Source organism: Pseudomicrostroma glucosiphilum (assembly GCF_003144135.1).
Source record: "Pseudomicrostroma glucosiphilum strain MCA 4718 unplaced genomic scaffold BCV69scaffold_3, whole genome shotgun sequence".
Classification (NCBI taxonomy): domain Eukaryota; kingdom Fungi; phylum Basidiomycota; class Exobasidiomycetes; order Microstromatales; family Microstromataceae; genus Microstroma; species Microstroma glucosiphilum.
Genome location: NW_020289915.1, coordinates 141,654 through 166,284, shown reverse-complemented (window position 1 = coordinate 166,284; position 24,631 = coordinate 141,654). Strand labels below are relative to the sequence as shown.

At 57.0% G+C, this 24,631-nt stretch overlaps 8 protein-coding genes across 8 annotated transcripts; 5 read left to right on the top strand and 3 right to left on the bottom strand.

The window, feature by feature from the left end:
* Window positions 1-1,095: 1,095 nt before the first annotated feature.
* Window positions 1,096-2,117, top strand: BCV69DRAFT_134075 (hypothetical protein). Its single transcript, XM_025489250.1, has 2 exons — window positions 1,096-1,445; window positions 1,549-2,117. The coding sequence occupies exons 1-2, from the start codon at window positions 1,202-1,204 to the stop codon at window positions 1,839-1,841; spliced, it is 537 nt and encodes a 178-aa protein (XP_025349301.1). The 5' UTR covers window positions 1,096-1,201; the 3' UTR covers window positions 1,842-2,117.
* A 1,792-nt stretch (window positions 2,118-3,909) lies between these two features.
* On the top strand, window positions 3,910-6,886 carry BCV69DRAFT_297441 (kinase-like protein; the record flags this gene model as incomplete). The annotated part of the gene is made up of 3 exons (XM_025494115.1): window positions 3,910-3,965; window positions 4,326-4,625; window positions 4,705-6,886. 3 exons carry the CDS (start codon window positions 3,910-3,912, stop codon window positions 6,884-6,886), a joined length of 2,538 nt encoding a protein of 845 aa, XP_025349300.1.
* A 391-nt stretch (window positions 6,887-7,277) lies between these two features.
* On the bottom strand, window positions 7,278-8,797 carry BCV69DRAFT_281142 (mitochondrial carrier). The gene has a single exon (XM_025491869.1). The coding sequence runs from the start codon at window positions 8,695-8,697 to the stop codon at window positions 7,591-7,593; it is 1,107 nt and encodes a 368-aa protein (XP_025349299.1). The 5' UTR covers window positions 8,698-8,797; the 3' UTR covers window positions 7,278-7,590.
* Window positions 8,798-8,916: 119 nt separating this feature from the next.
* On the top strand, window positions 8,917-10,388 carry BCV69DRAFT_281141 (SYF2-domain-containing protein). The gene is made up of 3 exons (XM_025491868.1): window positions 8,917-9,456; window positions 9,534-9,780; window positions 9,867-10,388. Exons 1-3 carry the CDS (start codon window positions 9,010-9,012, stop codon window positions 10,304-10,306), a joined length of 1,134 nt encoding a protein of 377 aa, XP_025349298.1. The 5' UTR covers window positions 8,917-9,009; the 3' UTR covers window positions 10,307-10,388.
* A 42-nt stretch (window positions 10,389-10,430) lies between these two features.
* Window positions 10,431-11,749, bottom strand: BCV69DRAFT_297438 (hypothetical protein; the record flags this gene model as incomplete). Its single annotated transcript, XM_025494114.1, has 4 exons — window positions 10,431-10,572; window positions 10,663-10,934; window positions 11,017-11,417; window positions 11,500-11,749. The coding sequence occupies 4 exons, from the start codon at window positions 11,747-11,749 to the stop codon at window positions 10,431-10,433; spliced, it is 1,065 nt and encodes a 354-aa protein (XP_025349297.1).
* A 158-nt stretch (window positions 11,750-11,907) lies between these two features.
* Window positions 11,908-15,973, bottom strand: BCV69DRAFT_133951 (hypothetical protein). The gene is made up of 2 exons (XM_025489249.1): window positions 14,972-15,973; window positions 11,908-14,884 (listed from the first exon to the last, which is right to left on the bottom strand). Exons 1-2 carry the CDS (start codon window positions 15,825-15,827, stop codon window positions 12,066-12,068), a joined length of 3,675 nt encoding a protein of 1,224 aa, XP_025349296.1. The 5' UTR covers window positions 15,828-15,973; the 3' UTR covers window positions 11,908-12,065.
* Window positions 15,974-17,891: 1,918 nt separating this feature from the next.
* Window positions 17,892-19,709, top strand: BCV69DRAFT_245962 (Bromodomain-containing protein; the record flags this gene model as incomplete). Its single annotated transcript, XM_025490183.1, has 1 exon — window positions 17,892-19,709. The coding sequence occupies one exon, from the start codon at window positions 17,892-17,894 to the stop codon at window positions 19,707-19,709; it is 1,818 nt and encodes a 605-aa protein (XP_025349295.1).
* Window positions 19,710-20,272: 563 nt separating this feature from the next.
* On the top strand, window positions 20,273-23,851 carry BCV69DRAFT_297435 (hypothetical protein; the record flags this gene model as incomplete). Its single annotated transcript, XM_025494113.1, has 1 exon — window positions 20,273-23,851. One exon carries the CDS (start codon window positions 20,273-20,275, stop codon window positions 23,849-23,851), a length of 3,579 nt encoding a protein of 1,192 aa, XP_025349294.1.
* Between the last annotated feature and the right edge of the window lie 780 nt (window positions 23,852-24,631).

Below are 24,631 nucleotides of genomic sequence, written 5' to 3'. Positions count from 1 at the left end.
TTTCCATCAGGTGGCTCTTTGCAGTACGGAGGGCCGGCATTGCGTTGGCATCGCGGGGTTCCAGGGTATTGCTGCGCGGCCCACCCTGCCTGGCTAGGGAGTCCAAGGGCGAGATGTGAGAAGTGGAAGAGCTGTTCCACCCATCTGAAAGCGCTGACGAGGCTGCAAATGGGGAGGAGTTGGACAGGGGCGATCTTCCGGGCTTCATCTGTCGCGTGTGTGATGATCTGATGGGAGAGGCATTTGATGATCGTCTTTGGCTCGACGATGGCTGCCACGACGACGAAGGTGAATCCCCGTCGGAGAGCTGCACTCCGGTTTGCTGCCAAGGACGCTCCTGCGCATACTGCTCCTGCGCCGATCTACTCATAGCGCTGATGCTGGGTCGATGGGAGCTCCGGCGTTCCTGAGTGAGCTTCCGAGCCTCCGAGGCAAAGTGGAACAAATTCCGACTGTGCCTGAGTACGAGTGTGCTGCCTGCTCCTCGTCAAGGCGGAGGGACGGCTGCCGGCTTTACAGTAGGGGCACCGCGGCAGCTAAGCACAGGAGAGCTCCGGAGACTGCTCACTGGCCAGCAAGAGGGTGCGAATGGAAGATTATAGGGATGATTAGGGATGAGAACAGGGGTAAGGGTGGTGATGGAGTAAAGCCCCGAAGGTCAGGGGGGTACTCAGAAGCCGGCCTGAGGCGCGCGAGGCAATGCTCGGCTGCAGCAACACCCAAGCCAAGCAACACCCAACACTTTCAGCCCCCGCTCCACTCCCGCCGGTGCTAGAATGCCCACTCCCACTCCGGACCCTCGCGAAGCGACGAATATTGACTGCCTTGGTATGGGAGCAATAGCATTGGACGGAGTCGTTACGGAACGTGATCACGATGGAATCTTCCGCGGCTTCTCTTGGCTCCGGAGATGCAGGACTGATGGCAATCAGTCGGGATCTGCTTCTGGCTCGGTCGCTGCCGGCGGCTCAGCCCACGCCAAGGAGTAGTGCGAGCTAAGGTCTGCCCAGGGGCTCACGAAGTACATTGGTAGCTAGCCAGCCGGACGAGGAGGGCGAGGTACAAAAGGCGACTGGAACCAGTCGCATTCAGTGCCATCCTCTGTCTCTTATCAAACCCTTCCGCCTTGCTCCACCGACACCCAACTTTCCCTTACCGTGCACTCTCGATTCCACCTCACACACTCCTTTACACATTTACAATGCTCTTCAAGCACTTTGCCATCCTCGCCAGCCTCGCAGCCAGCGCCTTGGCCATGCCCTTCGGAGAAGTCTCCGGACTGGACGCCGCTGAGAAGCGATCCCTTGAAGTACGAGGGGGCCATAGCTCCAGCGGTTTCGATCTGGACATCGACGCAGACATCATCCTTGGCAATTCTATGAAGCCTACCTGCTACGGAGAGTGGGTCAAGCACCCCAAGCACCACAAGAAGGTCTGGAAGCCTAGTGAGTGTACCAGAATGCCGAGTCGTCCCCTCAATATGAGGCAGACACCTGAATCAGGCATCTCTCGCTGATCACCATCTTTTCTTCACCACCCTCCTTGCAGAGTCATACTGCTCGCTTTCCATCGACTTGTCCCTCCACGAGGAGTCTTCCTACTGCTTCAAGTGGGGCGGGTGCTGTGCCAAGAAGCGTGAGTACGAATCGTCGACGGGGAAGCTAGTGATCGATGAGGCCTCGACTGACATTGAACACCCTCCTTCTTCCAAAAGACCACGACTCCATCGAGGTCGGCCTCAAGTTCAAGGCCAAATGCGAGGCTGCCGGAGGCGACTTCTGGTACGTCTGACCAGCTTGATGGCCTTGCACCCCTGTCACCACGGTTGCTCTTCTGAGTGATCTCTCCTCGAGAGCTTGCATACCCTGCTGTTCTGTTTGGCTTGTAATACCCCTGGCTCAATGTCATTCGTCCGGCTCGTCCGGCTTCAAAGCTTTGTGATTCCCGACTGTCTCTCACTTGACATGGTGATTTGAGTGAGGATCTGCCATGTCTCATGCGCCTTGCGTATCCGCTGCACCAACATGCCGTCTACACAAATGGCCCGGTGGGAAGCAAGGTATGAGGCGCTAATTATACGCCCATCTCACTCTTGAGATTGTGTCGGGCACGAAAGCCTTGAGACCGTCGGGGCGTCAGCAATGCTGCATCGTCTGAGCGTGTTCCGCTAGGAAGCGCTGACGGACAGTGTATTCTTCTTGTCCTTAGAAGCGCTGCACCCGGGCTGCATATGCATCGAAGTGCCGGTGTCGAGAAAGAATGCCGAGAGATGTCTGCCCACCCCCAATAAGCGAGCTCGAGCTCGAGCTGCGTTTCTCACTACTGGCGCGTCAGACAGGACATCCCATGCGCCTGTCTGTGTGCCCTGTCTTCTATCAGGTGCTGGCTGTGGATGCTACCTAGTCTTGCGCCCTCTCACTATTCGGTCCGCCGAGCTCCTTGTCCCCTCTTACCTCCGGCGGAGCGGATCGAAAGACGCCCACACCCATGTCCGTTCAACATCGGAAGGACCGAAGCAGAGGACGCCATCCGGGCGCAGACCAGTAGCGGGCGGGTGGATTCACTCATTGGGGCGGCGCTGGAAAGATGCGGTAACGAGAGCAAGATGCGCCCAGGGCCTTGCTAGGCTGCTCAGTTGCGTATTTGCCTCTCTCGTGCGGATGTGCAAGAGCATCCCTGATTCCTCTCATCTGATGCTGGGCGCCGCCAGACCCTCGGGTCGTGTGCCAGGGCATGGCTGGCATGCCCTGCGCGATCTACTGCAGCAAAGACTTCGGATGTGGCGGCGACTGCTTGTCCCGCTGCCTACTCGGCTGCTCCCTTTCGCCGAAGGTGACTGTCCAGGTGCCCTGTCTGATCCAGATGTGTTTCCAATGCTCCTCCTACAAAGTGGGACGTGCTCAGGAGACATGGACACTGGCGGTGCGACGCGGGAACGGTCATAGCCACGGGACAGGGCTGGCGGAGAGATGCAGCAGGCTGTCTCGGTGATGAACGGGTGGGTGGATCAGCGAGGGAGCCAGGCAGGGAGTGGTGGTCCAGCGCTGCCTCGGATTGACAATTAGACCGGGCCCTGTGTACCAGCAGCCGAGAGGGCTAGCCCAACCTGGAAGTCCTATTGCTGCTGCCCATCCCTCACCCGCTGCGTCCCGCCCATCACCACCCATCCTACTCACCTGCACAACCCTACACTTTGTCGTTCCAAACAAAGTGTGTGTGTGTGTGTGTTGCTGCTTCTACTCTGCTCCTTACGAGTGCTGCCTGCGCTTCTCCACACGCCACGTCGGGATCTCCAAGGCTTATCAACGCCCAGGCTATCTCCACCCGGAACGGCCCGTCTCCGCTACTAGACCCAAGAGGCCGACGAATCCGACGACGTCGCTGGACAGCATAACCGCTGTGTTCCCACCTTCCTCGTCCTACTCGCTCTCTACGCTGCCTCTGCGTGGTGTAGATCTCGGTGCCTTTGCTCGCGCCTGAGTCCGGATCTGCCGAGAGCGGGCCTTGCTTGTCAATCGAGACAGGCTTCTACTTGCGATTGCTCCAGCCCTCGGGCCCCGTGAGGATTTGCTGTGCGTGTGCTGCCTGCCCTTGTGCATTGCCGCTCATTGCTTGCTGCCCTGCAGCCGCCCTTTGATCATCCACACACCCACACGTTACCATACACGCCCCTCCCCCCCGTCAAGTCAACTTACCTCCACCCTCTCTCACACAATACACACGACATCAGATCGCGCACCCTTCGATCATCTCCTTTAGGCTACCAACACACCGCCTCGTTGTCTACGAGCCTACCTCTCGGCTCTACCCGCATCTCCACCCGCTCCGCCTGGGCTACCTCATCTAGCGTCTGGCAACAAGAGACTCTACACACGCTCCTCTTGATCCACCAGCTGACGGAAGAGGGAGATGGCATCCTCATCCACACCATCGGCTTCCTCCAATGGAGGAGCTGGGCCCTCAAAGTGAGTTCACAGTTCCACAGGGCAAGGGACTTGGGCCCGCCTGACACATCCGTGGGTAAGGTTGGAAAGCGCGGAGCCAAGACCAGGAGGTGGATCATTGGTGGCAATCGTCCCCGCCGGGAGCAAAGATCCGTCTACGCAGCCCTGGCGGGATATGCATTCCGTGCTCGTATGACTTTGTCTGTAGCAAACCGATGGTCTGCCGCATCCTGGGCTCATCGCATGTACTGCAATGGCCAGATGGCCACATCGCCGTGCCACGCGTCTCGGAACACCCGTACACCTCTTGCCTCTTCTCGTATTGCTCAGCTACTGACTTACTGCCTTGCACATGACACTCTACGCTCACTCTCACTGCAGAACAAGTGGCGGCGAGTCCACTGTACAACCGATGCCAATGGCCAGCGGCGGCCTTCACTCTGGGGGCGGCGGGCCATCCGGCTCGGCATCGCAATCTGCTAGTTTTGGAGGACCCTCTTCGCACACAGCATCAGACACTGGATCGGTGGCTACAGAGGATGAGGAGGACTTGGAAGACTACTGCAAGGGCGGCTACCACCCTGTGCATGTAGGTGATACATTCTCGGAGGGGCGGTATTTGATCGTCAGGAAGCTGGGTTGGGGTCACTTCTCCACGGTGTGGTTGGCAAAGGATCACAAGTGAGTGCAACTGCTACGGCTCTGAGTGCAGTGGTCAAGAGGAAAGCTGACATGTCCTCTGACTTGGTCTTTTTTTCAGGATGAACCGTCACGTAGCTTTGAAAGTCGTCAAGTCGGCTCCGCACTACACTGAAACAGCCTTGGATGAAATTAAGCTCCTGCAGAAGCTGGTCGCAGCTAATCCAGGGCATGCAGGCAGGCGGCATTGCGTCTCACTACTCGATCACTTCAAGCACAAGGGGCCAAATGGCTCACATGTGTGTATGGTCTTCGAAGTGCTCGGAGAGAACCTCTTGGGCCTCATCAAGAGGTATCAACACCGTGGTGTACCCCCTCACATTGTCAAGCAGATTGCGAAGCAGGTGCTACTGGGTCTGGATTACATGCATCGAGAGTGTGGGATTATTCACACGGATCTCAAGCCAGAGAATGTTCTCATCTGCATCGACGATGTAGAGTCTGTGGTACAAGCCGAGCTCCAGACAAATCCTGCAGCAGTGCCCACCAAGCTGGTCGGTGTACCCCCAAGTCAGGGACGTGGAGGTGCACAGACGCCGAGGCGGGAAGGCATCTTCATCACCGGCTCGCAACCACTGCCCAGCCCTAGCAGCAGTCTCAGCTCGAGTCCCATGCTGGATAAGTGGGCATTTGCAATGTCGAAGATCGAGGGTCGAGATAGCGCGAGTGGAAGCTTGAAGAGCGTATCGTCGGTGCAAGGGTCCGGCAAAGGCATTCAGGATAAGGAGCAGACTACGGAGGGAATCCAAAAGGGTATGGATGGACTTAGCACTGGCTCTAGTGGAGAGCCTTCCGCCTTCGGAAGCAAGGGAGGTCCATCTGTCGCCGCATCGCAGGCTAAGAAGGGTCCTTCCCTCCTTTCGCAGCAAGCACCCGGTGTCAAGACAGCTCAACCTCCAGGAACTCCACCGATGCCTTCTCCGTCTCGTCCTGAGTTCAGCAATTCGCCGTCGGGCGTCTCCTCCTCCATGGCCTCCTCTTCTGTCAACGACTCCATCATGTCGTCCGATGCCGGATCTGCCGAGTCAAGAGTTCCACATGCATTCGTGCCAGCCGTCAATGCTGGGGACCCCACGACCCTGCCACCACCTCCCCCTTATGACCCCAGCTCTCTGGAGAGGATCACAGTCAAAATTGCAGACTTGGGAAATGCCTGCTGGGTCGACCACCACTTCACAAATGACATCCAGACAAGGCAATACAGATGTCCCGAAGTCATCCTGGGTGCCAAATGGGGACAAACGGCAGATGTATGGAGTGCTGCATGCATGTTCTTTGAGCTCCTCACCGGAGACTATCTCTTTGACCCTGCTGCTGGGTCGAAGTACAACAAGGACGACGACCACATCGCGCAAGTGATCGAGCTGCTCGGAGACTTCCCCAAGTCTCTGGCCTTCTCTGGCAAGTACAGCGCGGACCTCTTCAATCGCCGTGGTGAACTGCGTCATATCCACAAGCTGCGCTTCTGGCCCCTCATCTCCGTCTTGCAAGAGAAGTATCTCATGCCATTGGAGGATGCCAAGAAGCTCGACACATTCATCATGCCGATGTTGAGGCTGCATCCCGACAAGAGGACATCCGCAGAGGTGGCTCTGCAGCACGAGTGGCTATCGGGGGTCATTGTGGAAGGGGAGCTCGAACAGATGTTCAAGGCTGGTCAGTTCGATGATCTCGCAGCGATTGCCAGCGGTGGTGGACGCAGTGGAGGTAGTCTCATCAGCGCCGTTGGCAAGGGTGTTGGCCCAGAGACAGACCTCGATGCTCTTGACGCTCTTAAGCCTGTCAGCAACTCTTTGGGCTCCAGCTTGGCCGACTCTCCTACAGGTGGACCCGCTCCGCTGACACTAGACCCAAAGGCCTTGCAAGCAGCGCAGGCAAAGGCGGCTGCGCACGCCGCTGCCCAGCAAAAGGAGCTGGAGTCCTCCTCAAGCGAGGGCGCATCTAGCTCTTTCCCATCGTTAGCAGCAGATGCCGAGGTGAGCGAATCGGCTTACACAACGGAATCAGGCGCAGGTGACAACGACTCGACCTGGAAGGCGCAGTCATCGACTTCAGCAACGGCCTCTTCTGAGCAAGCAGGTGCAGCGCTACAGCCATCTTCGCCCTCGCAGAGCGCGATGCAGGCCACGCCTAGAGCGGCAGGCCAGCCATCTCGAAGGAACCATAGCTCGCCTTCGCCCCATGCTCTGCCGCCACACGCTGCTGGACCAAACAAGACACCGGCGCCTCAGCCCGTCTCCTAGATATCAGTCTAACGCTGATACCCGCGTCCTGGCCCCCCGGCTCAAGGCTCCTCATCCCGTTCCCGCTCCGTTCGTACTCTCTCTCGCCGACTCGCGCCGCGTCTCGCTCCGGATCATTCGTCCGGATCTGCTATCCAATCCTCTCCCCCCCCCCCCCCTCTCTCTTCCGCGCTCTCTCTCTCGATTTTCCCCCTTTCATTGCCCTCCCATCCACCCATCCATCTCCCGCCAACCAGCCCGTCCGCCTGTCAGACCTCCCTCTTCTCCTTTTCCCCCTTTCTTAGAAGTCTCCTATTGCATAGAAATGTCTTTGGCTCTTATTCCGACAACCGTCTGCTTCTACTGCTTCTGCTTCTGCTTCTGCTTCACAAGGCCAGGAGGCATAGTGTGGTATGGTATGATCTATCTGACATTACGATTATGGACACGCGCCCCGTGCGCCCGTTCCGGTTCGGTCCGGAGCGTCGGATGCGGCTTGTAGCTGGCTGCTGTACTAATACATGAAGTGTGTGCGGGTAGTGCTGCCGGTACAATGGGAGTGGTGGAAATGATGAGAAGACGAAGGAGATGCTGCTAAGCTTCGTCTCATCCGGTCTGACTCGGGACAATCTTCCCTCTTTCTATGTCCTTTCTGTAGTTTTGTCCTGACTTCCTCGTCGCTGCAATGGTCTAATTGTCTCCCTCTATCCGGTTCCAACTGCTATCTACTTGCTCACCGTCCTCTCTGCTCCCATCAATTCCATGCATCCCTCGTAGACGAACAAGGCCGCTGCATTGACTGGAAATGCCCTGAGCGCGCAGGGTGTGAATCCGGTATAGAACATCTTGATCCTCCGCAGTACTCCCGCGTCCGGGCCCGGTCGATTCCATATCTGCACGAAAGCAGACCGCATGGTAGGATACTTGGGCTTCTCTCCTGGGATATCCGCCATCATCATGTTCTTGATATTATCCGCTGGAAGAGCAGAAAGCCAGAAGCACTCTGCTGCTAGGCCTCCAGAGAGGAGTGTTGCGATGGAGGGAGAGACCTCGTACGGTGTACCCTTCAGGTTGGCAAAGGCCTTGTTGAATACCTCGAAAGATCCAAACATGACTGCGAAGCTGGCGCGGAATGTAAGTGTCGCCGGAAGTGTCCGCCATAGACCTATCACGCCATGATGCTTGATGATCTGCTGTGCTGCGTCGATCGGTCCAGTGAAGTGACGGGCGGCCGTCTCTGCTCCACTGCCGCTCATAGTGACAGTTGATGCTGGTCCTCCGGAAGTAGCAAAGGATCTCACGCCAGGGAGATGTACTCGCTGGAATTGCATCTGGAGGAGCGTTTTGAGATTCTCCGTGGGCGTAGTGATCAGGCTGTTGGTCCAGCCTGCTCCCAGTCCGGCCAGAGCGTGGTACTGCACGGGCAGCGGCTTGCCCGTGTCCCCTCCTGTTCCGGTCATACGACTGAACTGTAACCGCAGATTGTGCAGTGTGCCTAGGAGAATCGAGTCCGACACAGCCCAGCCCACCGCGGGTGGTGAAGCGCCCTTGTAGAGGCCCAGTAGCGACTCCTTCCGAGCCATCTGAAGGAAACAGTCGATGGGCCCTTTGTATGTCCCTTGCGGCGAGACCTGCATCCGCACCTTGATACTGTCAAAGGGGTGACCATTGAGCAGCTTCGTCACCCCAGAAGCAGTGCCGGCTGCGTAACCCTTGAGGGAGCCGCTGGACCCTTCGTTGTTACTCTTCTTCTCCGTGGATGGCAGGACCTTCGTGAGGCCGGGCGTGGCCGAGGCCATACCTGGACCATCGCCTCTGGACTGAGCAGCCATCACGAGGGTGAGAGGGCGGGAGAAAGGCAAAGGAGCTTACAGGAGACGGTAAGCTTGCGAGTTGTGATATTGGACGAGCTAAGGTAACAGCTAAGCTTAGTTTTGCGGCTTCTCGGTATTCCTCAGCCAAATTCTCGGGCGACTTGCAGGTGGAGTGGAGCTCAGAGACGCACGCGTTCTTCCGTTCCGCAAAATCTGGACGGGGCCTTTCTCCATTCAGTTTCGTACCGTACCGTACCGTACCGTACCGTACATAGCATTTCACAGATCCACCCCTTTCTACGTACTCCGGCTACTCTGGACCCTAATAGAATGCCACGGAAGACTCGAGCTGCTCAGAAGGCGGTCGTAGAGGAGCCAGCCGCGCTGGAGGGAGAGCAGCGACAGCAGGAAGCATCCGAAGAGATCGCAACTTCCCCTACAGCAGCTAGCAATGAAGCATCGACGTCAAAGGCAGCAACAACGGCAGCGGACGAGTCGGTAGAAACCACGAGATCGAAGGGAAAAGGAAAGGCGAGAGGGAAAGGCCAAGCTGCAGCTGCTGTACAAGAGGAGGAGGGGGAACAAGCAGCAGGAGCTTTGGCTGGGGAGGCCCAGGCCGAAGCGGAAGAGGCAGAGGCAGCCACGAACCCGGCAACAGCATCAGAGGCGGAAGAAGAAGAAGCAGCGATGTCGAATGGACTGGCTGCTCCAACAGAGAAGACAAGATTGACTATGGAGCAGAGGCGGGAGAAGATGAATGCTCTCAAAAAGAAGATGGTGAGTCGTGAGCAGACAGCCCTGCATAACATTGTAAATCTTTCTGACAACCGCTCTCCCTTTCCTCGCATCTTCAGGCCCAATCTTCAACTCAAAATCGCAGAGATCTCGCCCTCGATAAGCAAGCTCGCTCCAACAACGTGCGCGATGCGACGAATTCCCGCAAGCTAGCCAAGGCCGAGCAGACACTAGACAGGATCGATGCAGAGCAGCGGGGCGAGGATTGGGAACGGCAGAGGAATTGGAAGTACACGATTGAGGATGGAGAGAGGTGGGAGGAGATGCAGGCGAGGGGAGAGGAAAGCAAGGACAAGGGTATCATCGGTGAGTAGAGCCTCGGATGGAAGACTCAGGCCTCAGGAGCGAGACTGATTGCGACTTCTCTTTCGTTCTCTCTCGCGTCGTTGTAGATGCAAATGGCTTAGCGGCTCGATCGTACGCACGCGGGCTCAAGTCTTTCAAGCCAGACATCAAGAGCTACCAGAAAACAGTCGAAGGGAATTCGGCCGGTCCTTCTTCTAGCTCAACAAGTCTGATTAGAAGAGGAGCCGCAGGCGACCCCTCGAGCAACCAGCAGGTAGTCCGCAAAGAGGACATCTACGCGGGTGTTAACAGCCTCTCTTATGGAGACCACAGACCCAATGATACAGCCATCGACCGCGTCGTCTCTCACATGAACATGGAGACGGACGTACGCAAGAAGCGCTCTCGCAAGCGTCCGGCTGAAGAGGGCGGAGAAGTGACGTACATCAATGAGAAGAATCAACACTTCAACAAGAAGATTGGGAGGTACTTCGATGAGTACACACAGGAGATCAGGGATAACTTTGAGAGGGGAACGGCTTTGTAAGAGACGTCAGATACATTTGTACCGTTGCGATGCCATAATCTTACGTCCTCATCTTACGGATACGATATATTCGATCATGAACCGCGACCAGGGTGGAATGCGTTCCAGGACGAAAGGCGCAACTTTACAACTCATTCAAGCCCTCTCGCACCTTCTCGCCCTCCTGATCCTTCTTCTTTTTGAGATCTTTTTGCCTCCACTGACTCAGATCACAGCGATCCCCTGCTTCAAGACCGGCAACGGTCGCGAACTCCTTCTCGTGACCTCTGTGAGGTATGTAGAAAGTAGGAGAGTCGCAATTCGTCTAGGTGTCAGTCACTCGCCTGCTTCTGCCGGCTTCCACGAAGCGTACTCACAGCACAACCATCACATTGTCCTCCATCTCCAACCTAGTCATAGCGCTGGCCGTCCGCCAAAACATCTCTGGAAAGTCCTGCATGCAACTCCAGTTCTCCGACTCTGGTGTGAGCTTGAACTTGGCCGGCACTGAACGACGATCTGTTTCGTGATGGAAGGGTTGAGGTGGAACGGGAAGGTAGAGAGCTTGATTGTGTGCTGCGTCGCCCGCGAGGAAGACCCAGTCGCCTGAGGAGACGTGAGCCAAGAGGGCTAGATGGCCGGGGCAGTGCTGCGTGCGAAGGAATGTGGTGGAGCGAGAACGCAAGATGAGAAGCAAGATCGGCTACGCAGTCAATCAAGGCTGTACTCACTCCAGACGCCTTGACGAGGAAGGTGGACTCGTCACCAAAGAGGTCATACGCCTCCTCAAAAGGCCCGATGGCCCTCTTCTTCCACCTTTCCCCACTTCCCTCTCCTACCTCAATGAACTCCCTTCCTTGTTCAAGATACGTGCTCGGGAAACTCTTCAGACCGCCCTTCTTGTCACCTCCGTTGATCCATTTCAAGGACCCCTCGCCCAGGAACAGAGGAATGGTGGGAGGGAACCGGTCCGTTGCACCGTAATGGTCGATGTGGGCATGGGACCAGATGATGCCTGTCAGGCTCGACGGGTCGACTAGATTGTGTGCTTGTGCTGACGAAGGGAGCTCAGTACGGCCGAAAGAAACGGACTTGAACATCTCCGGGAGGTTCTCGGGATCGTTCCTCCAGCCTGGAGCACGTACATTTAGAGCCGGCGGAAAGGAATCAGTCAACTTGCCGCGACAAGGTGCCTGCTCTATCGCGCTACTTACCCAGATCCCAGAGGTATCGATCCTCTCCATGCTGCAGCAATGCTCCAAAGATGGGCAGCGAATAGTCTGCATCTGCCTTTGCCTGCTTCCTCCTCTCGTCCTGCTCCCAAGCATCATCGGCCCACATCCCCCGACGGGAGTGAATCCAGCCCATGTGGAGAAGCTCGACAGAGCATGTCGGGACGCCCTTGGGCAGTGGCTCAAAGGGTAGGGAGCGTGGGTCAATGTGTGAGGTGTGAGGGTGTGACATAGTGAGACCTTCGAGGAATACTTGATCGGGTATGGAGTACTGTCGGTAGGGGGACAGGGGTGAAGAGGAAGGACGAGCGGTAAAGCCGAAGCGGTATGCGCCATCTGAAGCGGATATAAGGAACCTCCACTTGAGGTTGCTAGCACAGGTCACCCAGGGAGCTCACGAATTTCAGGTCAAGCAATGCTGGAAGAACAAACGACAGAGATGGATGCAGATGGATACATTTGGCGGCTAGACAACGAGCGACGTACAAGCATTACTGACCACCGATCATCTTGACCACGGCAATTCCGGAGGGCCACCCTCTTCACGCTCACTCTTCATCAGCGTCGGCATCGGATGCAGCGGAAGCTTGGGAGTTGGCAGTCTGAGATCGTCTGGACCATCGGAAGGATCTCTTGGGCTTCGAAGCAGAGGCAGGGGCATGGTCCCCCTTGCCCTCGCCCTCGGTAGATTGGCTGGGCGACCCGGAAGACGCACCAGACGCGATCGAGCTCGTTGGCAGACCATTGTTGTTAGCTCCGCCCCCGGCACTGCTACTAAGCTGTTGATCAGAAGCAGCAGATCCGGCGCTGTTGAGCGAGGCCTTCGAGTTCTGACTCCAGAACGCAAATCTAGATCGATTCGTCGGTCTGTCCCGTGGGGCGAGCGGAGAGGCATCCTGCTGAGAAGACGAAGGCACACTGGATCCGATGCTGGCGCCAGCCGAATGAGAAGACGCAGTTCGGTTCAGCGGAGAGAATAGATCTTCGGGCCAGACCTGAAAGCCATCTTGATTGGAGTCCATAGTACCCGGTCCCGCAGATCGGCGCGTTCCACCGCTGATGCTGCGAGGAGCGGCTGCGGGATTCTGTTGACTGGCCGCTCCTCCGAGTCCTCGTGCGGCGCCGTTCATACGAGATGCAGTAGGCTGAAATCCTTGACGCTGGCTCCATTGATCAAAGGCACTCCAAGATCGTCTACCTTCCTCGTCATCGGGAGGATTGGAAGCTTCAAAGGCCCTTCGCACAGCGTCGAAAGAAACGCCGCTGCTGTTCGGCCCATGACCATGGAGGCTGCTGTTAGAGCTATGATCTCCAAGGCTCGGAGTGCTCCAGTCAACTGGCCTGCCGACGGTCGCAGTTGAGCCAAGGTACCCCTGGCTGCCAAAGCCCTCTCTGTTGAGCCCTTTGAGCGCATCTGCATCAGCTTGCTTGCGGGAAGCACTTCGAAAGACTTTGGCAGATGGGTTGAGCTGATTGAGCGAAAGACGTGGGAAGGAGCCAAAGGTTTTGCGCTGCTGCTTCGCGGCTCCTGGTTCCACAGCTTCTCCATCTGAGTCGGAGTCTCCCTGAGATGCTCCGACCGTGCTGTCTGTGGAGTCTGTCTGACGCTCTTTGCCTAGCTGCCGTGCCTTGTTGGTACCCCACCAGCTGCGAGCACTTGTCGTTTTCGCGGCAGCTTGAGTTTCCTCCTCACTTTCATGTTCCGAGAGCGGTCCTAAGGCTCTCTCCAGCACAGCATCGACAACATCCTTGTCCGATTGAGTGCCATCAGCGTCGGATTGGTCTGAGGTATCCAGACCAAATCGCCCCAGAGCAGCTTCAATCGCCTCCGACCTGGTACCTGGCATGACCCCGGGATGGGTATCATCGTCATCTGTACTTGCGAAGAGGTTGCTTGGCAAGAGGTCAGTGGAGAAAGGCGAGACGGGTGGCATCATGTGAGCTTGGAGATTCCCGTTGGCCTGATTTGGCGAGAATGGTCCGACAGCGTCTTGCTGATTCCGAGGATGCAGCATCTGGCTAGCCCGGACAGCCCCGCCCGCGGAAGGACTCCCTCTTGGGAACACAGACGCGTGAGCCGGAGCTTCCAGACTCTGTGGATGATCTGAATATGGCTGCAGCCCTCCAAATGGCTGGAATGGTGCGTCGCTTCCATGGATGCCTGTGCCACCGATGCCGGATCCGCCAAAATCCTGAGAGATCCTGCGGCTGGACTGCTGGTGCGGGAAGTGGCCATGGGTCGGTGATGACCGGTGAAAGTCCTCGAAGATTGCATTTCTACCGTCGTCATATGGTGCAGACGCCGGCACTGAGTCGCTGACTGATCGAGTTTGTCCAAAGAGAAAAGAGTCGCCAGGTCCGTAGCCGTTCGACATGAGATGCAGGGCATCACTTGATCCGTGTCCAGAGCGCGAGAAAGAATGGGAAACGCCCCCAGAAGCGGCGGCGGCCGCTGCTGCTGCTGCTGCCGCCTGCTGCGCACGGGCGTAGCTTCTCTCCCTCAGACTTTGTTCTGCGGCCTTGAGATTCTTCTGCTCTTCACAAACTCTTTGTTCCAATGATGCGATCTTCGTTCGAAGCGTCTCGAGGTTCTTCTCGGCATCTTCTGTGCTTTGGAGCTTTGCTAGCCTCTCTGTTTCGATCTCCGTTCTACGATTCTGACCGTTCTGCAGCTCATCCTTGACACGTTGATCAGCTTGTGTCTGACGATCACCGAAGTTTTCGAGTGCAGCTTCAGCTGACAAGATTCTCTTCTCCAGATTCTCCTTGACCGCTTGGGCAGTCTTCAGCTTTCTCTCGGCGTCTCGCTTGGCAGCTTCTGCAGTCCTCTTGCCTTCATCGAGGGTCTTCATCCTGCCCCTGAGATCAGAGCGAGCAATGTCTTCGTCTCTTTTCCGTGATCTGAGATCCTCGAGCTGACTTTGCAGCTGTTGACGTGTTCCTTCCGAAGACGTCTTGAGTGACGACAGCTGTGATCTCAAATCATCTACAGCTGCTTCAGCTGCTGCATTGAGTGGATCAATTGCAGATGACGGCGACTCGACTGTGGAACGATCTGCAGAAGCTGACCTGGGTGATGGAGTTCCGCAAGCCTCGACTTCGTTTGCCGGACTATCGTCGTGTTGCGTAACAGCTTCTGGCCTACAGCGAACTGTGTCGTCCACTACAGTCTTCCGTTGCTGCTGTTGCGCAAGGACGCTACTTCGAGGTGGAGCTTGGGCGGGAATCTGCGAAGTTCTAAGACGATGAGGCTGCTTCTTCCGCCTGGCAGGCTTGGCGGTCGAAGACAAAGCAGTTCCTGTGGACTGGGAGTCTTCAGTGGGACCATCTCGTAGAAGTGATCTTTCATTCTGGGGAGATACGCGGCCTGGTGAGAGTAATGGTAATGTCGAGAGGTCAACTTCGTGGTCAGCCCTGCACAGCTTGCAGCTCTGTATTTAATCTCTAGACTCACGACGCTTCTTCTTGTCACCACCAGAACGCATATCAAGTACGCCCCACTGAGGCTCTGCAGGGTGGGCATGATGCTGACCCTTGACATCCTGTATCGAAGCTTTGTCCCGAATATCTTTGGCACCCGTCCACCATGTACCAAACGCTCCGACATACCACGATGTACGGCTATGATGAATGGAAGCATCTGGAGCTGCGCACTTCGTGCAAGCCTTTGCGGCATTGACCTTCTTCAAGTTACCCCTAGCCGGAAAGAGGTTGGGACAAGCGATTGCAGGGTGGGCTACCATTACGATGCTGAAGAGGGCATAATCATGGCGGATGTATGGAGGCGTGCGAAGAGAAACTGATATCCTGTTTGCGAAGGTCAAGACATGAGGGTACGTCTGATCAGGATCCCAGTCTTCGCCAGTGGCAGTATCAATTGCAGATACATCATTTGCGGCGCCCTCGCTCGAGCCCTTCCCCTTTCCCTCAGCGGGAAGAGCAGGATTGGGCTGGTTTGTTGGGGAGGCGCTTCGACGCGACTGATCACGAATGTGACGAAGATGTTGGTGCAGAGAGAGGTCGGTGAGGTAAGACTGGAAGGAGGCGTCTGACGGCTTTGTTGAGTAGGCGATTGTGAAGATGAGGGTAATGATGAGAAGGCCAGTGACGAGCGTCTGGGGATCTCCGGGAAAGAAGAGACTGGCAATGCCAGCCATTTGATTGTGTACGTTAGTCATGACGAGGCTGAGGCCCTGAAGGAAAGCTTCTCGTACTGTCAGAGCCGGGACCTCGTGCTCATCTAGCGTCCCACTGCCGTTGCGGCCTTGGAGGAGAGTAAGTCCGCCAAAGAGAAGGGAGCTCAGCCCCATGAACGCCGAGTAGGCGATCAAAGTAAGCTCGCTGGGACCAGACTCCTCCCCATCACCACCTCTGGTGCCTCTACGGGAAGAGAAGACTGAGGATCTCCTGTCCGCAGGTCCAGCAGCGGCAGCTTGTTCAGCAGCAAGTTCCGCCTCCAGCTCTGACTTGGAAGGGAAAGCTGGAGATGCCACTGTCCTGCTGGTCTGAGCGATAGGATGAGAAGCGATCGTCGTCGTGTTTAAGGGCGCTCGAGGGGAGCGACGCGCCGATCGACGAGTGTGAGGGTGCCGGAATGTGCAAACTAGGAGATGACGATGAGGCGAAGAAGACCTGGCCGATCGAAAAGCCAGACGCCTTTGAGCTTCACAATCAAGGCGCTAGTACAATGCAACGGCTGCTGTCTACCGCGGGCGATTGCTCGTCGTACCGGAAGGAGCAAGGCGGGACGGATATTGTACCCTGGGTTACCTCGGTAGGTACCGAGGAACGATGGAAATAGGGTGCAGAGAAGAGGCAACCACAGACGTAGATGCTCGCTGGAGCCGCCGGATTCAACGAGGGAGAAGGCAACCAGCGCCGAGTGGGATCGAAGAGGGAAACGAGGAAGGAGAGGGAGGAGGTGGTAATGGTACGGCCTATATCCCGAAAACAGGGCGGCAGAAGGGCGAAAGTGAAATCGTCGTCGTCCGGCTCGGAGCCGAGACGCGAAAGTCCGCACTATAGAGAGGTCGCTTCACGTCCTTCGCATCTTGCCTTCTAATTTATCACTTCCGTGTCTCGGAACAACTCCTTCTCGCCTTTACATCACTCGAAAGCGAAGCATCCGCTGCCACATTGCTTCTCTCCCCCCTTCTGATCCCACCCACTCACCTCACGCTCGACGTCATTGCGTGTGAGAGGCTGCATACAATCACACGGACCCTCTCTTGCCACGACTAGCGCGACTTGGAGCGCGTCGTACTCGAAAGAGCTCTCCCATCGCCATGGCTGACCAACCTCCGATCGAGCCTCAACAGCAGCAGCAAGATGCCAACGCAGCTACGCAGTCTTCTGATGCAGCCCTCGACACCACTGTCCAGCCCGCCGCTCCTCACATGGACATTGTGAAGCAACAGCCATCAGCTGCTCCTCCACAAGGAGCAGATCTGGCTGGCAGTACTACTCACTCTGAGCCGCAAGATAGTGCTAGCGGCATAGCATCCCTAACAGCCGCCAGTACGGAGCCAATTCTTCCGGCGGCGTCGAACGGGACTGTTGGCAGCTCGAATGCTATGGCTGATGCTGTCGCGAAGGACACTGACAGCAACGGGACATCCGGAAGCCTCAACGGTTTTGCTGTACGTGACGCGGAAACTACTGCTCATGGAGACATCACCGCAAGTGGCGCAGTCGTGGACAGCAAGGATACCATTGCGGACGTTGCGCAGCCTGTCGCACCAGATTCAGCCGCCTCGATCTCGCAGAGTGTTGCCGCTCCCAGTGCTTCGGTGGGTGCGACCGAGGTCTCAGCCCCCGGTACGGGCAACCCTTTCGACGCTCAAGAGGAGGCAGATGTTGGAGCTAGTGGTGTTGCCGTCGATGCTAATACAGCTTCGGCTGATGCTCAAAGGCCATCGGAGCTGGCGGTTGACCCAGTCAAGGAGACTCTGCCTCTGCCAGTGGATGTCAATGGTACTGCAATTGATGGACAGTCGGAAGATCATCCATCAGCTGCGATCACATCGTCTAGTGCCTTCAATACCGAGGCAGACCGTCCCACAGCTGCCGTACACCTTAATGGCACTGCCGCTCCTCCTACATCAGTTGTCGACCCCACTCCCATCAAGGATGCAACCATGACCGACGTCAGCGGTGTTGCTTCGGATCCCATGTCCGGCCCTGCTGTCGTTGCACCTGCTCTCGGCGGTCTAGGTGTCGGCACGGCGTCGACAGAAGCCCCAGCCGCCTCAGGCGTCGAATCGAACGAACCACCCGCCAAGAGGCAAAGAACCGAGACCCTGCCTGAGTCTGCTGCAATGCCGGCTGCGCCAGCAACTCCTACTGGGCCGCTTCCAGATGCATCTACGATTGCAATGACTCCTGCTCAGATCAAATTTGCCCAGAACAGCATCAAATCTCTCAAAAACCGTCCGGAATCTCCTGCGTTCCAAGCTCCCGTCAATCCGGTGGCTCTGGGCATCCCGCACTACACCCAGATCATTACCAGTCCAATGGATTTGGGTACCATCGATATCAAGCTCGCCCTGACAGCAGCCGCCTCAAAGGGCGGCAAGCCTACAGAAAAGACGAAACAAGCAGCCGCTTGGGGCTTGGACCCGGCCAAGGATGTGTACACTAGCGTGGAGCAATGGGAAGGTGATGTGCGTCTCGTTTTCACAAACTGTATCCGCTTCAATGGTCCGGACCATCCGGTGTCGGCTAGCGCCAAGGCTCTCGAGGCCGTCTTCGAGAGACACATGAAGACTCTGCCGATTGAGGTGGCACCTCCTCTGCCAGAACCAGTTGTCGACGACAAGAAAGCCCGCCGACCGTCTAACCCTGTACCTACTATTCGCCGCTTGTCTTCGGATCTCAGCGGTCGTCCCAAGAGAGAGATTCACCCGCCTCCTCCCCGAGACTTGCCCTATGCTGATGAGCCACAGTCCTCGTCTGGCGGCAAGAAGCGCAAATCGGGCAAGCCTTTGACCGCCAGGGAGCAACAGTACTACGCAAAGGTCAATCAGGACGAGCTCAAGTACTGTCTCAAGGTGATTGACGATTTCTTGACCAAGGCAAGCAACCAACACTTCATGTGGGTCTTCAACGATCTACCCGCTAAGGACATGGACTTTGCCCCTGCGTACTACCAATTGATCAAGCGGCCCATCTGTCTGAACCAGATTCAGGGCAGGCTCAGGAAGCGGGAGTACGCGGACAAGAATGACTTTGTGGCTGACATGAAGCTTCTCTTCAACAACTGCTACACCTTTAATCCTCCCGATAACGAGGTTCATCAGATGGGCAAGCGAACGGAAGCGGTCTTCGAGGAGAAGATGAGCAATATGCCGAAAGCCAAGCCACTCAGCCCCGAACCCGATATGGAAGACGAGGAAGATGAGGAAGACGCAGAGGCGGAAGCAGCCAAGCTGGCACAGATCCGAGAGCTTGAAGAGAAGCTTGCTGAGATGAAGCGAGAGGCCAAGCTGGGCAGCGCCAAGGCCAGTGGTAGTGGTGGCAAGGCTGGCGGGCCTAAGAAGAAGGCTAGCTCAAGTGCTGTTGGAGAGGGTAAGAAGAAGAGTGCTTCGAAACCCAGAACTTCTTCGGCTGGCGGAGCCTCAGTCGACGGTCAGCCGAAGAAGCCTAAGCAGTCTAAGAAGAAGGCGGCCTCGGGAAGCAAAGGAGGTGCTGGCAGCGACGACGAGGATGACGTTCGCGTCGTCACCTACGAGCAGAAGGAGGAGCTTGCGCGCAAGATCACTCAGCTTTCCGAAGAGCGACTTGACGGCGCCTTGCAGATCATTAGCGAGGACAAGCCGGCAAGCGCAAACGATGACGAGGAGATCGAGCTGGACATTGACGATCTCAGCCCGCGCACGCTATACCGACTCTACCGATACGTGGTCAAGCCCAAGAAGAAGCCGGGACCCAAGCCGGGAACAGCCAAGGCGGGATCGGGCAAAGGAGTGGGTGGTAAGAAGAGGAAGAACCTCGACGAAGAAGCAGAGGCAGCAAGAATCGCCGCTCTCCAGGAGCAGCTCAACTCGTTTGAGAGGGCCAATAGTGGGGCTGGAGCGGGCAGCGCTCCTGCTGCCTCCGCTGCCGCCCCCATTGCCGGCGGTCACGATGACCTGGTCCAGTCTGAGAGCAGCTCTGGTGAAGAGGATTCTGATGGGTCCGAGAGCGATTACTGAGAGGTTGCAAGCACGACTGGAAGAGAAGGTATCGGACTAAGGTCTGAGTTCTCCCTACCAAAATTCTTATGTTCTCCCGTCTCTCCACTCATCTGTATAGTCTTACTTTGACGAGGCACTGCCTCAGCTGTCAAAATCCTCCATTGTCATCCTGCATCGATGCGACTGATGTAGCAGCGAGATCACGTCTTCGGGTGTTTCAAATGTACGCAACCGTTTCAGTCCAGGACGAGGGTGCAGTGGGGGCGTGGGCCCTGTTTCGTTGTGCCAAGTGGAGAGGGCGGCGGCTGAGCTCCGTGCGCCGGGAGGGTCAGGGACACTTTGGCCCAGGGCAGTCAGTCATTCACCTCGTCACCCTCGCTGCCCTCGCACTGCTCCTCCTTGACCTTATATCTTCCCGACCATTCCACGATCACCTTGCCACTGCCCTCCCCGTCTGTTGTTCACTCATCATACGCTTTCGAAACCTTGTGACTTGCTCACTCTGCCCTCTGCGATTTCAAAAGTACCTCCAGCGGCTGTACAGAGAGCGTACGTGAACGGGTGCTCTAGCTCAGGAGGCCATGGCCTCGCCGTCTCTGCCTGCTAGGGCGCTCGCAGACCACAGCAGAGCTTTCTCTGATGACTCGCATAGGTCATCCCCACCGGTCAGATCGTCAGACTCCCGACCCTTCTACGAGGGCAACATTCAGAGAACCTCTCGGGAGTCTGCTAGTCAGATCGGTGAACAACCTAGCATTTCTTCTACAAACCTGCAGGATGCGATGCTTCATTCCCGCTCCTGGCTGGGAGATATGGAGTCTTATTCCCCCTCCAGCAGTAGGCGGCCCTTTGGAGAGACGGAGGACGACTATCTAGCGCGCCGGACTAGAAGTATAGCTGAGGCACATCGCAACATTCTCGGCAGAAGCCGGAGACGTACGGATCATGCCCGGGCTTTCTTCGAGCGAGAGAGGAATGCAGACCATCGTCGACCCTTCTCAGAGGGTCTGGGCTCCCTTGGAGGGCACGATCACATCTCACGCATGGCTGTATCTAGCGAACAGTCCGAAACAGTCATTCCTGAGAGGTTGCGAATGGCCCTTCCTAGGTACACTCCTACAGCTGATCATCCTCGTCAGGAGCAGACTCGCTCTGCAGTTGTCCCTAGCAATTGGGCAATGGCAAGGTACGTCTCACCCTTCAGTAGCATAGGAGCAAGCAGTTCCCGACCGGATAGTGGGCCATCTGCTGATCGCCCGTCAAGTAGCCAATCCACCAACACCGCTCCGTCAGCCATGAAGAGATCCTTCGAGGAAAGATCAGGTCGGCATTCACGTCCAATTTCCCGTCTGAGTTCCGAAGCGGCAAGTTCTGAGAGCCAAGATGCCGCAGCAGCAGCTGGTGGCTCGAGATCTTTACGTATCGGTCGACCGAACTCGCGTCAGGGTGCAACGCGAGAGCCGTGGTTGAGCCCTTGCCGCGGAGCTACACCAAAGAGGCGACGGCCCGAGTCTACATCCGACCTTCGCGCTTCAGCTGCCCTCTCGCCTCACCAGGTCGCAAGTACCTCCCGTGATCCAATGACGGCAACCTCGTTCCGATCGTCTTCTCCTTCCATATCCGGTCTTGCAAGCAGAATGACCAGCTTTCCCCCTGCTCTTGGTCTGTCATCGGGAGATCGAGTCTATTCGAGTGTGACTCCCTCTCCTACAGCTTCCGAAGACGAACCACCGTTTCTGGTGGAAGACGATGGGGATAGCGAAGTCGTGGACGATCACTTCGACGCACCCATTGCACCACTCGGTATAACCGCACAGCACACCTCGAACATCCAGGAGTCAAGCCACAGCAGCATGCTGCTTGATGGGCCTCCGCCCAGAGACTGGCGGCTGAATCGCGAGAATGGCTCATCTTCGAGTTCTCAAACAACCACCATTGGCGATCCAAGGCAGACATTCATCTACCAAGATTTTTCTCAGCGGCTCGAAAGTCTGCAAACTCAGATTGATGCCGCTCGAGCAGAGGTGCTCAGACACCAGACCGCCTATCAGGATTTGTGCGAATTGACTTCGGCTTCGTCGGGCTCATCGCAGGCGCAGTGGCATCTCAATCAGACCCGTGTCCTTCTAGAGCGGTCACGAGACCAGCTAGACAGATTCCGGAGTCTACTCTCAGGTCGACAGACTGAGCCGCCCGGTGAGGCGGAGGCAGCAACTGGTGAGATCGACTCCGGCATTGGCAGTGACGAGGACCGCACAACCACGTCGCTTGGGCAAGGTCCGCCTTCTCTGCCTTTGATCCGCCACAATTCACCTCTGGTCACTCCGTTTACGGAGAACGGAGCCATCGACGAGCGTCAGCGACCAGATGCCGAGTCTACACATTCGCACCTCCACCCTCCGAGTTTTGACAGTGCTAGGTGGAATGCACCTCGGACTCGTCGAGAGCAAGAAAACGTATCGCTGTTTTCTGCTTTGCCAAGTGAACGCAGCAGCCGACCCATATCAGATGCGACCAGTCGATCTCGACTGGCTGCTGAAACTCTGCCTGCACGAAGGTCAGATCTCTCTCATGCTGGAACCCGTCCATTTGGCAGGCCTCTCGGATATGCGTCTGGGAGTGATGGAGGGACATCAAATTCTGGGGATAGCTCAAGAGCCAGGCCTCCATCTCGAGACCGTCCATCGCCCTCGCTGCGGAGCCAATGGCCTTACTCGCCTTTTGGAACTGTCCCGATGCTCAGTGCAGGCAGTCCTGGCCTTCGCAACGAACCCCTGGACTTTGCCAGATTACACTCGCAAGAAGCAGCCGAGATCGAGGATATGCAGGCTCGGATATCGCTGGAAGAAGAAAGACAGGAACGACAGCAGCGAGATCGCTTTGAACTTACCTCGAGCGCTCCGACACACTCTTTGAGCGAACAAAACCTCTCTTGGAGCGAGCGCAACCTAGCCCACATCTGGCGCGACTTTGACGATCACTCAGCAGGCGAAGTCTTGGCTCGCTCTCGGGCATCCGGCAATGAAGGGCACGGCGGTCAACTTCGCAATATCATGCGTGGTGCAAGCGATCTCGACACTTCTGCAGCTGCTCTGCAAGCAACCAGTGCCCACGATCGCAGAAGCAACGATTATCAGCAAATGATGGACCTGCTGTGGCCACACCCCAGCGGCCGGCGTGTACAGGACTCTTCCCCGCGGATGCCTGCTCACCGCACTCCAGCAGGAGCCTTGTCAGGCGATGGGAGATACGGCATTGACAGCACTCACGGCTTGGACGCGCCCGACAGCGGTAGAGCGTCAGTCGCCGCTATGGCTCGCCGCTCGCGCTTCCGCTTTGGACATCCTGCTACGTTGACTTCAAGAGCTACTACAGCCTCTGAGGATCGATTGCGCAGCGCAGAGCCCTATTACACAGACCTCATCAACATGCGAGCGTCTCGTTTTGGTGGAAGGCTCGCGACGATGACAGCATCGACTACGAGTACCACTACGAGTACGATGGCAACGACGAGAGCTACCGCGGATCGACCTGAGATGGAGAGAGACGACGTGGATACACTACTGCGACGTCTGACCGTGCCGGCCGGTCTTCAAGAGCCATTCTTGGGCTTCATGGACGAGTCTAGGTCACGAGTGCGTAGGGGTGCCTCCGAAGCCACGCTGGAGGGGTTGAGCGTGTTCAGCTACGAGTCTCGGTATGCTCATCTACTCGCAGAGAGGGGAAACAGGCAGGGAAGCGCCGAGCGCAAGGGCAAGGCAAGAGCCATGGATGAGGACCCTGCGAGTCAGCCACTGCAAGGTACAGACGATGCAGTCATCGCCAGCAGCAGTAGCTCTTCCTCTGCTGCCGCCTCCTCAAGCTCTTCTCCTTCTCCCAGCATAGCAAGCGAAAGCGCCGGACCGGAGCAATGTCCCATCTGCTTGGAAGAGTACGAGGGTCATGACAAGATGGCAGCATGCTGGTGCGAGCACGAGTTTCACGAGACGTGCCTCAAGACCTGGCTGAGACAGACGAAGAGCTGTCCACTCTGTCGCTCCGTCGAGCCTGGTAGCGGCGGTAGTGCCAATGACAGTGGCAGTGGCGGCGGAGGTGGTGATGGTTTGCGCAGCGCATCGAGTAGCTTTGCGAGGTTCTTCCTACCTGACTTTGAAGTCTGAGTGAGTCAGCGGCAATTGTGGAAGAGGAGCTCCCAAGAGCGGGGGTGGCCCGTGATGGGAAACGGTAACGGCAAGATAAGGAGCGAGGTGCGCCCCTCAATGTCGGGCGTGTGCGGGGAAAGGCAGGACAATTGTACCGCGGCCCCTTGGTCTGCTTCGCTCGCGTCCAGGCCTACGCCATGGTGATTAGAGTTTTCATGTGTGCATGTACCAGATCAGACGTCTCTCTCGTCCCTCATCTACAATCTCATCCTGTGGTCCGTCGTTCGCGGCTCCTTTTCCCACTAGCCATCTCCCCTTGCGCTTATCTACGACGGGAAGGCAAATCTCAGATTAGCACAAGCGGGGACAGAGGGGGGCGCGAGCGCGAGCGCCCGTGAGTGGGTGGACCCGGCCCGTGCACGGCTGATATGCAGATGCGCATGAGCTCCGCTTCCGAGGTGCCTTCCGTATCTGCCTTGGAGCGCCGCTCCCTGAGTGGCCCTGCTCGGGTGTGGTGGGGAGGAAGGGCCCTACGGGTGATTGAGCAGGGGAAGGGGGAAGGAGAGGAAGGAGACCGTATCAGTGCAGCTTGCGTGCAGGTGAATACTTTAGTGAAATTGATAATGATGATTGAGGCTTCGTCCCCCGAGTTGCCTCTTTGCGATTGTCATCCCTGTCCCTGTCCCTGTCCCTGTCCCGCCATCGTCCATCCTCGTCACATCCCCCATCCCCCATCCCTCCCCGCCTTCCTCAACCAGCCATGTCCGCCGACCAAAAGTCCATCAGTTCGCAACCCCC

Bases quoted from the DNA above. Each gene is read 5' to 3' on its own strand.
- BCV69DRAFT_281141 (XM_025491868.1), top strand. From the start codon at position 9,010: ATGCCACGGAAGACTCGAGCTGCTCAGAAGGCGGTCGTAGAGGAGCCA. The intron at 9,457-9,533 runs GTGAGTCGTGAG...TCGCATCTTCAG, and splicing joins ATGCTCTCAAAAAGAAGATG to GCCCAATCTTCAACTCAAAA. The intron at 9,781-9,866 runs GTGAGTAGAGCC...GCGTCGTTGTAG, and splicing joins CAAGGACAAGGGTATCATCG to ATGCAAATGGCTTAGCGGCT.
- BCV69DRAFT_281142 (XM_025491869.1), bottom strand. From the start codon at position 8,697: ATGGCTGCTCAGTCCAGAGGCGATGGTCCAGGTATGGCCTCGGCCACG.
- BCV69DRAFT_134075 (XM_025489250.1), top strand. From the start codon at position 1,202: ATGCTCTTCAAGCACTTTGCCATCCTCGCCAGCCTCGCAGCCAGCGCC. The intron at 1,446-1,548 runs GTGAGTGTACCA...CCCTCCTTGCAG, and splicing joins CAAGAAGGTCTGGAAGCCTA to AGTCATACTGCTCGCTTTCC.
- BCV69DRAFT_133951 (XM_025489249.1), bottom strand. From the start codon at position 15,827: ATGGGGCTGAGCTCCCTTCTCTTTGGCGGACTTACTCTCCTCCAAGGC. The intron at 14,885-14,971 runs GTGAGTCTAGAG...TACTCTCACCAG, and splicing joins TGGTGACAAGAAGAAGCGTC to GCCGCGTATCTCCCCAGAAT.